At 33.3% G+C, this 12,890-nt stretch overlaps 1 protein-coding gene across 7 annotated transcripts in view; it reads left to right on the top strand.

The window, feature by feature from the left end:
- Positions 1-12,890, top strand: part of CPSF73-II (cleavage and polyadenylation specificity factor 73 kDa subunit-II) — a 72,993-nt gene that overhangs the window by 12,273 nt on the left and 47,830 nt on the right. For 4 of the 7 annotated variants that reach the window (XM_082893904.1, XM_082893901.1, XM_082893902.1 and 1 more), the window contains 3 exons: positions 1,882-1,963; positions 4,051-4,116; positions 10,584-10,653. In XM_082893904.1, the coding sequence (XP_082750030.1) occupies positions 1,882-1,963; positions 4,051-4,116; positions 10,584-10,653 (218 nt within the window). The remainder of the gene's footprint in view (positions 1-1,881; positions 1,964-4,050; positions 4,117-10,583; positions 10,654-12,890) is intronic. The other 3 variants (XM_028258228.2, XM_028258238.2, XM_028258249.2) reach the window with 1 other exon arrangement.

Raw genomic sequence — 12,890 nt, 5'->3', positions numbered from 1 at the left:
AGACATATTAAAATTGGAAGGATTTTTATTAGGTTTGTAACTTGGTAATCTTATAAATTGTTGGATATGGGCTCTAGGGGTTGCCCATGGGTCATCTTGTGGGTTAAATTAAGTCATTTTTACCATTCTATGTGGTTTTATATAGGTTTAAATTAGTCTAGTGTTTAAAGAGTCCACGTTTCCTAATCTTTTAAGTCATTGCTTTAATAGAATTAGGAGATCCCACAATCTTTAAAAACATATGTAGTCTTGTTATTCATTTGAGTGAAGATTTTGAGAATGTGTTAAACGTTTATGAGGAGGTGATTCATAGGGAGTTTTCTTCTTCTTATTCTTCATCTTCTCTTTGTAGAAAAACCAGCTCACTGTTATGGAGTTATTGTTCACAATCCTGTGCAACCTTAGCTGAGGATGCGATTCATAGGGTTTTTTCTTCTTATTCTTCTTCTCCTCTTTGCAGAAAAACTAACACAGCATGCTTGGGTGACTGTTTACAATCCTAGAACAATCTTAATTTCAGCCCCCAAACTCTCTCCATGCAAAGCTCTAATAAAACTCAAACCTTTCCTTACCTTTTGGCTTTCAATTAGGAATCACTCCAAGACGGCAATGTGTCATACACAGACACGGCACTGACACATGTGCCCATGTGTCAGACACCCATGTCCACCTGTCAGACACGGCGCGTGGCATGTCAATTTTTATAATTATTATTCTTTTGCAGGAAACCTTAGGGACACTTCACGAAACATGTGTACTGTGGCATGTCAAAAAATGTTTTTAATTTTTTTTTTTGGTTGCCAGACTTGGGGACACTTGATGGAACACGTGTATTGTGTCTGACATCCATCAAGGCACCTTTGTGGGTTTTTAAAAATAATTTTAGAAAGCATATTTGGTGGTCAAAGTGAAATATATGGAAACAAAGTAGGGGGAAAGTGGAAAAGAAATAAAAATACACCCACATAAACATTGATGCATCCCATATCTCTATACCTTAAATTTATATTAATATATATAGCAAATAAAAATATATAAAATTGTCCCCCATTTCCATCTAGTGTCATATCCTATTTGAAAATCACCATGTCCATCATACCCATATCCATACCTGTGCTTCTTAGTTTTTCAATTTAATAAATAACCCACAAAAAAACCGTTATTTAGTTCCTTTAATCATGCCCATTATGAGAGTCCAGCAATCTGAAACTTCTAAATTAAGCAAACTTAAGCATTTCTCCTTCTAGAAACCCTTGAAGTTCTCTTCTGACTTATAGAATCCTAACCCAGAAGCTTTCTAAAGCCAGAACTCACCGCAATTCCATTGTAGGCAGCCTTAGGCCTTGTTTCCAAACCTGTCCTACGTCATTCTGTAATCATAGAGAATGATCTGAAATACGTCATTCAAACAGACTCTTTTGAATAAATAGAATGACATAAAAATATCCAGTCAAATTCAAATGAAACACCTCAAAGTCAAATGGCTTTTGGTTTAAAGGAATTTCCCTCCTTTTCCTTTTCCATGAACTTGAACCTTTCTTTTTTTTGATCCGGGGCCCTGATGTTAATGACCGGGCAAACCTCTAGTGGTCCCTCCATGAACTTGATCTTTAATCTTCTACTAACACCATTGCAGTGAACCGCTCATGTTATTCACCAAGTCTGATAGTGATTTTATTGTTTGTGGAAAATTTTGAGAGATCAATGTTATTTTACTATGTCTGTCTATTAATTACTATAATCAAAATCTGTGGTTTCCTTTGTGTTGAGAAATTTTTGTATCCTCCTGTTTTTAGGACTGCCTTTTGCATGAAGGACAACTCAGATTTGAGCCGTCAATGCCAGAATTGATAGTATTGGTTATTGATTTTAATCGTGCAGGTCAACATATGCAACAACTGTTCGTGATTCAAAATATGCTCGTGAGAGGGAATTTCTTAAAGCTGTATGCAGGCTACAATCTGTTGTATTCTGTATTTTTATAGTACTTCCGTTTGAATTCTTGCGTGTATGCTGATTAAACAATATACATTACTATTGAGTTTAGTAGTCTTTTCAATATTCTTGTTTTATTTTATTTATATATGATTTATGCTGAGCGACCGATAAATATTTCATATGGAAATAATTCATGAAAGTTGCAGGAAGCCAGTTTAACAGATTGTGATGATTTCTACCGAAAATATTGATTAGCACTTCCAATGGTCAATATTTTCTTCCACTTTTAAGCGTAAAATTGCATTTATTTGGGTCTATGGCCGGATTTATGGATCTTGGTTGATGGTATATTTATAATAGATTAATATTTTGAAACCAGGTTGATTGAAGATTGTTTACATAATGATTTCCATGATCTATTTCAAAACTATTTTACTGATTTTACACCATCAAAGAATTCATTGCAATTGGAATTGCTTGAACCATGGGCATCCATCAAATTATCTACTTAGAATGCTTGCCAATACAGAGATGTTCAAATATTATTTGATTGGCCAGGTGATGTAGAACACTTTTAGAAAGAAAGAGAAGAGAGAACAAAGACGGTGAAGAGGGCCACAACCCTAACACAACGGCCACAACCTAAAACACTCAAATTCTCATTATTCAAAAGTTGTCTATTACAACGCAAAACCCTAATATATATAGGCTAGAAACCCTAATTTTAAATAGGAAACTAAATCATCATATTATTTGGAATCTTAAATCCTTGTAGAATAAGAAACTAAATATATTAGATCCTAATTAAATTGTAAATAAACATAAATATTAAAAATAAACATAAGCTTAATTAGAAAATCTCCATGTGCACACATTTGCATCACCAGGCTTCCCCCGTCTCCCTCTAGAAACAAAAACAAAAACAAAAAAAGAAGTTAATGAAAAAGAGGGGTTGGGTTTGACCTCTCCAAATGATCTTCTGAATTCCTTTTTTTATTATTTATTTTTAATTTCAAATTTATGAATGTCTCTTTTCTTCTTATTTTACCAACCAAAAGGAAATGTTACGAAGACTTTTGAGTTTGAGAATTTTCAAAGAGAATAGAGGACTAATTTCAGGGGCACAGCACAGGTTTTAAGATTGTTTTGTGGCTTGTTATCATGTGAGAAGAATTTGAAGTTTTCTTAGCTTGTAGAGCCTTATTTTGGACTTGGTATTCATATACCAAATAAATGTGGTATGATGGTTTTTGGGCATATATGGGTAACATAGTTGGGACATCTTTAGTTATTTGTAATTGCTACAATGTTTTCTTTTGACCAATTGATGAATAATGGAATTTAATATTAATAAATCAAAATAAGTTGCATTATTACATAACCCTTCTATATTGGAACTAATAATCATGTAAATAAACATTGAACTTCGCATGCCTTCCTTATTTTAAGCACTTTGTATGAAATATTGCATTAAACATTATTTTCTATTTTTTACCAAGAAGAAAAAACTCCATACTTATCAGATTCCAATTGCTGTTGTTGTATTAATGTTTCACTGTATGAAAAGGAAACTAGGCAAAGATATAAGAGCACTTTTTTGATAGCTGAATTTATCATTGTGGAATGAAAATATTTGGGAAGACATGCTTCCAAAGTAGATAGCTGGGGTATTAACATGTTTTCCAGTAACTATGGTAGAGCTAGAGTCATAGGTTAGCGGTTCATGCATTTTGTCTTTCCTCTGCATTCTGCCCATTTGATTGATAAACCTCGATGAACTTGGCTGATTCTTTTTGAAATTTGTCAATTTTGAACGACACTCAGTTGCACTCGGGTTAGAGAGCCAATTTAAACATTTTTAAGTGTGCAACATATAATTTGCTTTCATGATGGTTATTTTCTTGTTATATATGTCCATATGTGATGTGCATGCTAGTTATTTGTTATGTGTTATTTAATTTGGTCATGCTACTTTTTTTCTACTCATATGAAACCTTTCCTACATTAATATTTCTTAAAGTTTGTTTTGTATTGCACTTCAACATTTTGTCTCTTGTATGATACTTTGAAATGCCCATATTATTTTCTAATCATTACAATTATTAATTGAAGGTTCATAAATGCGTTGCTAGTGGAGGAAAGGTGCTCATTCCTACATTTGCTCTTGGAAGAGCTCAGGTTTTCTCAATAACACAACCATTTTATGGGCTTTTATTTGTATGAACCTGAAATTTTAGTTCCATGGCTTGGTTTTGAAAAGGAATTGCTTGCTACCTTTTCTTTGACTTGGTTTGGAAAAGGATTATGAAGGGGTTGGTGATACTTTGAAGTACATTGGGAATTGGCTAACATTTTGGAGATGGGCAGAGGATTTTTTTCTGGGATGATGCTTGCTTGGTGTGTCTCACCAGCCTTTGAGGTTGGCATTCCTGGACTTGTTTAGGATTGTAGTAAAGTGGGAACCTCTATTGCAGATTTTGTCCTTATCTTGGATGTTTGGGTTTTGTGGATGCCTAGTTTCCGTAATTTGATGGACTGGGTGGTGGAAACCATAATTAAGTTTTTGGAACTGTATCTGTGGTTCTAATGTTTGGGATGCATACAACGGTGAGGGGTGTTGTCTCGAGGTGGAAGCTTAATAAATATGGAATTTCTTCTAAAAATTCTTGGTACAAAATATTCAAGGCATTTGGGTTCTTTTTTTTTTTTTTTTGGGTCCTTGGAAAGGGATTTGCCGCACCAAGACTATTAGACTAAGTTTTTTTTTTTTGGAACTAGGCAGCCTCTTGGTTTGTTATCTTAACTATTGACAATTTGAGGCGCAGAGGGATTGTCGAGGTGGAATTGTGTGTATGAGAGTGTGGGTAGGAATGTTAGTTATTTGCTTTTTCATTGTGAGTACTCACAGGAACCATGGAGCTGTTTCCTTTCTCTGTTTGGGAGTTGACTGGGTGTTTTTAATATTATTTTTTGGGAGGGAGGGGGGAGCTGTTAGCTTGTTGGAGTGTGATTTGCGGAGGTTGGGAAAGATTGGGGTATCTAATTGTGCTTGTTGTGGTCTATTGGGAGAAACTTGAATAGAAAACTTCAATTCAATGGTTGTGATTAAGCAAAAAAATATAGCAAAGACACCATTGGAGTCACATTGCTAAATATAGCAATAGCTAGAGTATTAGCAAGTGAACCATTGGAGATTACATTCCAACTCATAAGTAAAATGAAGTCTGTTGAATGTCTGGTATTTGTCGCTGAGGGGGCACAACCCTTATACAATCAAAAAAAGAAAATCAAACAAACCAAAATGCTACCACACCCATCAACAAAAATACTTCAATAAAGAGCCAATTTCACTAAAGGAGCTTCCTCAACCTCTTCGTTGTATTTTTTGTGGAGTTTTTGGTGGATTTATACTTTCCTGTCCATTGCTGGGTTGTTCCTTTGTGTATATGTCCTGTGTTCATGGGGTGCACCCCTCTCTTTTTGACATCTTATTTCCATTAAGACACTGTGGAAAGTTGTTATTTTAGTAGGCTATTTTAGTTTTTGGCTATTTTAATAGGCTAATATTTTTGTATTTGGAAAGATAGTTGGATTTTTTTATAGTTGGATGTGATGTTTGTGAGAGAAAAAGTGTAACGCCCTGAAAATTGGACAGGGTATATCTATTTATGTAACAAAACCCACTTGATAGACAAACACATATATATAGCTAACTATTCCATGCATCAATTTCTATTAAATCCCAAATGCCAAATACATGTTGTTCACATCTCAATGCCCCAGTTTCAATCCCAAGCATGTATTTTACAACAAGTATGAAATGGTTGCCAAACAGATAATAAGTGCTCTACAGGCTTACAAATTTATCCAAAAACATTCTTGGTTACACAAAATAGAGTTTCAACTCAACGCAAATACAGCCCTGGGCTTATATTCAACAAATAACAATAAAAACAAAAATGAAGCCTCAGCTCCGAGTCCTCCCAAGTGAATGCCTTGGCAGAGGCATAGCACCTGTATCTGAAATGGTTTCCTTTATAGGGTGAGCTACAGCCCAGTAGAGATATACTACACAACATATGAACCATGACAAGACTAAAGAGGTGTATGCTCATGTCATGCTGATGATAAAACAGTTTATCTCTCTTTTTATAAAGAATGCAATGCTGAGATGCAACAACAGATATAAAACCATTTCCATTTTAAACCATTTCTGTTACATGAATACAGGCTCTGTGAATCTTTAAGTGAGTATCTGCAAGTAGGCCCTAATGCACTACCACTGTCATTTTTATCAGTAAACTGGTAGGCTTGACACCTAACCGCGCGGTTCCACACTCTCTATCCAGATTCACCAAGTATTCATATTTTCGTAAATAGATACATTTCCAAACATTTCTAAAAAACAGATACATTTCCAATGAAATGAATATAATGCAATGTCCAATGCAACAAATGAGGAATGTGGTTCAATTTACCTAAGTCTCATGCATTTCTACAACAATCATGGTTATCCTTCACCGATAGCCCAAAACAGATATTTCTAAACAGATATTTAAACAATTAAATTCCAAAAATTCTGATGAATACAATCTATTCCACATCTCATCAAATATGAACAACTACACTAGTTTTCATATCACAATCACGTCCGGTAACCTCTCAAGATCCATTTCTAACCGTGTCGGTTTTATTCCAACAGATACATTAAGCAAAATAATACTGTTAATGCCCAAGAAAACATCATTTTCTTTCCAAACTTGTTCTCCAAGCATTATTCAACTATGACATCCTATTTTGATCAAAAGCCCCAAAAGTTAAACATAATTCATTTGTTTTCTTTAAAAATGCTCTTTTGGTTGCAAACCGGTAAAAATTTCAAAACCGATTGAATCGAAGTCCATTTTTGTTCAAATTTAAAACATGGCTCTCATATAACCTTACAAATATATTCCAAGTTTACACTTTCGCAATTTGGGCATCAACTCTTTATTTTTCTCAAAATTTCTCTTTTAAGCAAATAAATCACAAATTTTTCAAAAATTCTAATTAAATTATATACAAGTCTAAACTCCATATAATCAAGTAAAAGTGCATAAAGAAGTGTAGGAAAAATCTCTATCTCAAGCTTTCGGCAACAGAAATTAAATTTTCTTGGAGCCAAACGACACCTTTTCCGGCCTCTACGTTTTGATCCAAAGCACTAGGGGTCAAAAATGACTTACACTAGATCAAACCCATGAAAAATCAACTTAGAATTCTTTTTCTTTCTTTTCTCCATGGCAAGAACTAGGAAAGAACACCCAAAGTATAAAAAAAATATCTATTAAGTTCTATTTATAGATATTTCCTTTTCTTTGACTAAACAAATATCTAACCATATATATATGCACCTATATATATATATCAATTTAAAAATACATAATCTTTAATAATAAAAGTAAATATAATATTTTCTCACCACAAAATATATTTCGTTTAATGGTACACACTATAAATATTCATAACTCTTTTATGTTAATCAAATAATAATAATAAAACCACAACAATATTTCATGGTTACTAACGGGTCACGATTCAATCAAATGGGTCCAAAATGAATTTAAAATAAATCCTCAACTAAGATTAAAGTATAAACTCAATTTTATTCAACTTGTTACAAAAAGTGAAATGATTATGGGTTTGATGTGACATTTTGCCTTATTGACTGTTTTAGTCTATTTCGTCATTTTGTGAATTTTAGCTCAAAAAGCCAAAAAAAGCCTTTGCCAAACACCCCCATTATGTCTTAGGGAATAAGTTATGAGTGACACCTATGGTATGCAGGACAAAAAAGCTGTTCAAGCTGTCAAATGAAATACCTGTAAACAACTCCAAATTAAAATACCAATTTGTCTAAGAAGCATGTACACTTCTAAAAAGGTGGTGCCTCCATGTCGTATCCGTGTCACTGACACTCGTATGACACTTTCCTGACACTCATCCAAACGTGTCCTTTTTTCAAAAAAGAATTAGACTTGATTAAACATAGGCGAAACTAATTATAAGTTTGAACAAAATAATTTTGAATATGATGATAAAAGAAAAATAATGTCAATTTATAGAAATTAGTGTTATATTGCATTTATTTATTGTCTTAGAATGATATATTCCTATATATGACATAAAATAAATATATAAAATTTTAGGTTGCGTTTGGTAGAGTTTTCTAAATATGATTTGAGAATAGAGTTATATTTTGAGTTTGTAAGTTTTGGAATTATGATTTGAGTGTGGAAAATTTGTTTGGTGAATGAGTTTTGAAAAGAGTTTTGAATTGAGTGGAGAATTTCTGATATGGCATATGATATTTGATACAAAAACTTACAACTCATAACCAAGCACACAACTCAAAATTCTATTCAAAACTCATAAAAAATTTAAAAAAATTTGGAAAATATTTTTTATTGAATATATAAAAATAAAAATGTGTCAATTGCAAAAAAAAAATAAAAAAAATTAATGCACTATTCTGGTCAACCGGCCGGACGACTGGTGGGATGACCGGTTAGCCCAAATTTTCTCGCATTTGATAGAGTTTTCATAAGTGAGTGTGGAATTAATTTTTGAAAACCGTAAACAAACACGGTGTGCAAATCAAAGCGTGGAACTAACGTTCCAAAGCTCTACCAAACAGAGCCTTACATTCTGTGTGTGTCCCCCACGTGTCGTGTTCTGCATTTTTTAAAAATTGCCGTGTCGTCGTGTTCGTGTCATATTCGTGTCGTGTCACGTGTCCATGTCCGTGCTTCTTAGCAATTTGTTTTAAATTTAGTTTCAAATTCAAATCCATATTCTTGCATATTTTTTACTTTACAAATAGATTTTGACAATCAAGTTCTTTAGGCTTTTGTCTGTTGAATTTTCAGCTGAATATCACTGAATTTCAATTGAAGTTTTGAACTGTTTGGTTGAATTTGTAGTCGAACAAATTTATACTAAATTCAGTGTATAAAAAAAAAATAAAAAATAAAAAATTGGCCAGCATCCTAAATTCACATCAGAAGTTTGCTTAACTTTTGTCCTTTTCAAATTTGGACTCTGATTTCCTATGCAAACTGATCTTAGTAGACATGAATATTTATCAAAATTTTAAACCTGTTTATAATGAGGTTTTCCACAGTCTGTATTCTGCTTCTACTTTTGTTTATATGGGCTTCATGTTTTATTATAGATGTCGACTTTCGGAATCCCTCATGCTATGATATTTCTGAACTACATTTTTTTCCTTAATGACATACTGAAGAAATCAAATCAGGATTTCCCCCCACTGCCAGATTGGCATTGAGAGGGCATGAACAAAGTGTGTCTAGTAAATATTAAGAACAAAGAAAGTAGGAAATTTTCACAGGTTTAGGTTACAAAATCCCCCACTTTCTTGCAAATTGAAAGTTGGAGAGCATGTGAGACCTGTGGAATGTTGACTCTCAGAATTTATTGGGCGGATGACCTTCCATGTAGTGGAAAAGCTGTAGTTGTATTTAGCTGATCTGGATTGTTGATAAGGTTTGGATAAGTTGGGTTGGTGGGTGGTGAGATTGTGCTGGATTAGTTGAGAAATTTGATCTCTTTAATTGTTCTGCTATGAAAATTTTACTCAATCTTGGTTCATTGTTATTTATGGCAAGGAGAGATTGAGGCTGTAATGTTATGACCTCATGTTGGGAGATATTTTAAATCTGATAGTCATACAATTATCTTTCCTTCTTTTCTTTTTTTCTTCATCTTCTTATACCTTATGTAATATGCTAAACAAATACGTTTTAGGGTATTTCATTGGTTGTACTTAGGCATCTCACTTGTGGAATTTAGAATGGTATTATATAAAATGAATATTTGACAAAGATCATGGAAAGGAGAAAAAGGGCAAATATGAGATTTCACATGGAATGAAGTTTTGGAATAATTTTGAGTCTATTTTAATTTAGTATGTTGCTCGATAGATTTTATGTCCTTGTATTAAGTTTTAATAGTTATAGGGTATTTTAGTAATTTCATAATTAGTTTGATATGGGCTGTAGGGGTCGCCTATGAGTTTTCTTTTGAACTCATATTGTAGGTGGAGTAGAATTAATAGTCAGTCATAGAATATTTGTAGTTACTAAATATTCTTAGTTTCTAAATTTTAGTAATAGTGCTAGTATAACTAGGGTCTTTACCCTATAAATATGTGTAATCTCAATAATTCAATGGTTTTGATATTATGAGAATTTGAGATTATGTTTGTGTGGATTTGCCTAACCCTTTTGAGATTGTGTTTGTGTGAATTTGCCTAACCCTTGCGAGTGAAGCACCTCTTTCTTTTTTTTCTTTTTATTCTTCTCTGCGTGAATAACCCAAGTACTAGTCTTGGGTCACTTTTTACAGCCCTCAAAAGGTTCATCTTTCAGCCCCCAAAACCCTAATCACGCCCAAATCAACTCTAGTCCCTTTCCCTACGTATTGACCTTTAATTTAACCTTTAAAACTCTAAATTGCTCACCATTTAGGCAATTAAATTACCTTTGTTCTGAAAATCCAGTAAGCTATTCTACATAGAATTCTTTTATTTCTGCTGTTATAAAGCATGCACTCTTCTGCTGACAGTATTATCTGTCATCCAATAGGAACTCTGCATACTGTTGGATGATTACTGGGAGCGCATGGATCTTAAGGTTCCTATTTACTTCTCAGCAGGTTTGTTCTGCTTATGTTTTCTGATTACCTATTTGACAGTTTTACCATTTGGTTTTTTAAATAGTATCATATGTTATCAGTAGTAAGAGAATCTTGTTTTTATAAATTGGCTTTCATGCTTATATTATATTGTGTGAATCAATTGGTAATGGTTTCATGAATGGAGGCTTTATGGCAGATACAAAAATAAATAATAAAAATTTGTAATAATAATAATTAGCATGGTTTTGCGAGATAATTTTGGTTAATTTAGGTGGTATTTGGGATGCAGCTAAAGAAGCTTCTTTTTGGCTAAATAAAAAAGCCAAAAAGCCTATTTGTCATCAACTAAAAAAGCCAAAAAGAAAATCAACTTTTCCACTTAAAAGAAAGTACGTTTTTAGCTACTTTTTAAACACTAAAAAATGCCAAAAAGCCACTAAAAAAGAAAATCTCAAACTTCCCCTTAATTTGTTATTAGAACTTCAAAATTAAAGTTTGACAGCAAATGAAATGAACTATCTATGGAAATATCTTATGTTTGGTATAAGTTTCTTCATCCTATCTCTTTTCTCTTCTCTTTTGAAGTGCAGAATGTTCGGATTGCAGTCAATGTACGCATGATGTATACAGGAGAGGACCAACAAAATCCAAGAAAGAAAATGCCAGCCAAAAAATTGACAAGAAGTATTAGTGGACAATGGAGGGACCTGTAATTCAAGAAATTAAAGTGTCAAGAAAATAATGCTTCTTTTGGTGTAAAGTAAACGCCACTCTTTGAAGACCCGCCAGTTTCTTTCATCCCAAATGCACTTCATAAGATGTGATGGCATTACCTTCCTCACCCAAATATTCTACGCATCTTGGTGCCTTGAACCATATCTCTGAATCAACCTGGCATAACCTGGACCACTTCAACAATGAAAAAAGTAGACTCCACAATGCACCACTACGGTGATGATAAACAATTGGGTCTTCTTTTCTAAAAACATGTAACTAGTATTGATCTTATTATGAGCCAAAGACCTAACAAAAATTTTGACTTTAGGAGGCACATATACATCCAAAATTGTTATGAGGCTTAAAAAGTCATACATTAGGATCATCAATGATTCTATCAAAGAAAGATTTACAAGAAAAAGACCCAAAGAATGGATATTCTTCACTTTCTTATTAACACAATAGTCCTCTAGGAAACACCATCAAGTAAAAGTAACAAAGAAGTCAACTCATTAGCCTTCTGATCATTAGGATTACTGAAAAGATGAAAATTCTAAAAAATAGGAACCGAGAAAGACAATGGCATAGTAGCAATGGAAACATTCTGAACATGAGACAAACAATAAAGTTGAGGTAACAAATGATTTAAAAGAATCATCTCTGGTCCAAATGAACCTCCCCAAAATGACTATTTCTCCCATTCCCTGAATGAAACAAATTAAATCATAGGATAAATCCAACAATTGAGAAATGCATTTCCAAGGAGCACATGAATTTTTCTAGTTAATCACTTAGAATCCCACCTTTTGGCTTGAATCCTGTACTTATTTTTAATGATAGAATACCACTAAGAGTCTTTTTCCATGGGAAGCTTCCATAACCATTTGGCAAGCAAGGCTTTATTTTTAGCAACAATATTACCTATCGCAAGACCCCTTTCATCTTTGGCCAGCACACACCTCCCAAATAGTTAAATGATCTTTCTTCCCTTCTTCATATCCCTCTCAAAAAATCTCTCATCATCTTTTCTATCCTATTTTCTACCCTTTTCCATCCTTCTAACATTCTCCTAATTTTTCTAGTACTGGGTCTCAAAAACTTGTACTCCTAGGATTACGCCCCAATGGTAGCCCCAAATAAATCAAAGAGAAAGACTTAATTGAACAACCTGATATCCCGGCTAACCTCTGCAATCTTGTCTGTGAAAGGTTAATCCCCACCAAATTGCTTTTATTCATTGTCACTTGAAACTCCAAAACTAACTCAAATACTCTATGAATTGAAAGCACATAATGCGTTTTATCCTTCATCGTCAGACAAGAAAAATAATGTGTCACTTGTAATCTGTAAATGAGACACAGAAGCACTATCTCTAAACTGATTTTATCCTCTCTTTTTCTCTTTTCTTTTCTTTAATAATTTATCCATTGGTGAACTTCTTAGTCGCTTTAATGGCAATGCGATTCTAAAGCTGTCTCAAGCACAATTTATTATTATTATTTCTATGTATGTACCATGTTGTTATCCTTTCCCATGTA

The sequence above is a fragment of the Camellia sinensis genome, chromosome 11 (assembly GCF_055761805.1).
Source record: "Camellia sinensis isolate YWXY chromosome 11, ASM5576180v1, whole genome shotgun sequence".
In the NCBI taxonomy this organism is placed as follows: Eukaryota; Viridiplantae; Streptophyta; class Magnoliopsida; order Ericales; family Theaceae; genus Camellia; species Camellia sinensis.
This window is presented reverse-complemented; position numbering and strand designations above follow the sequence as displayed.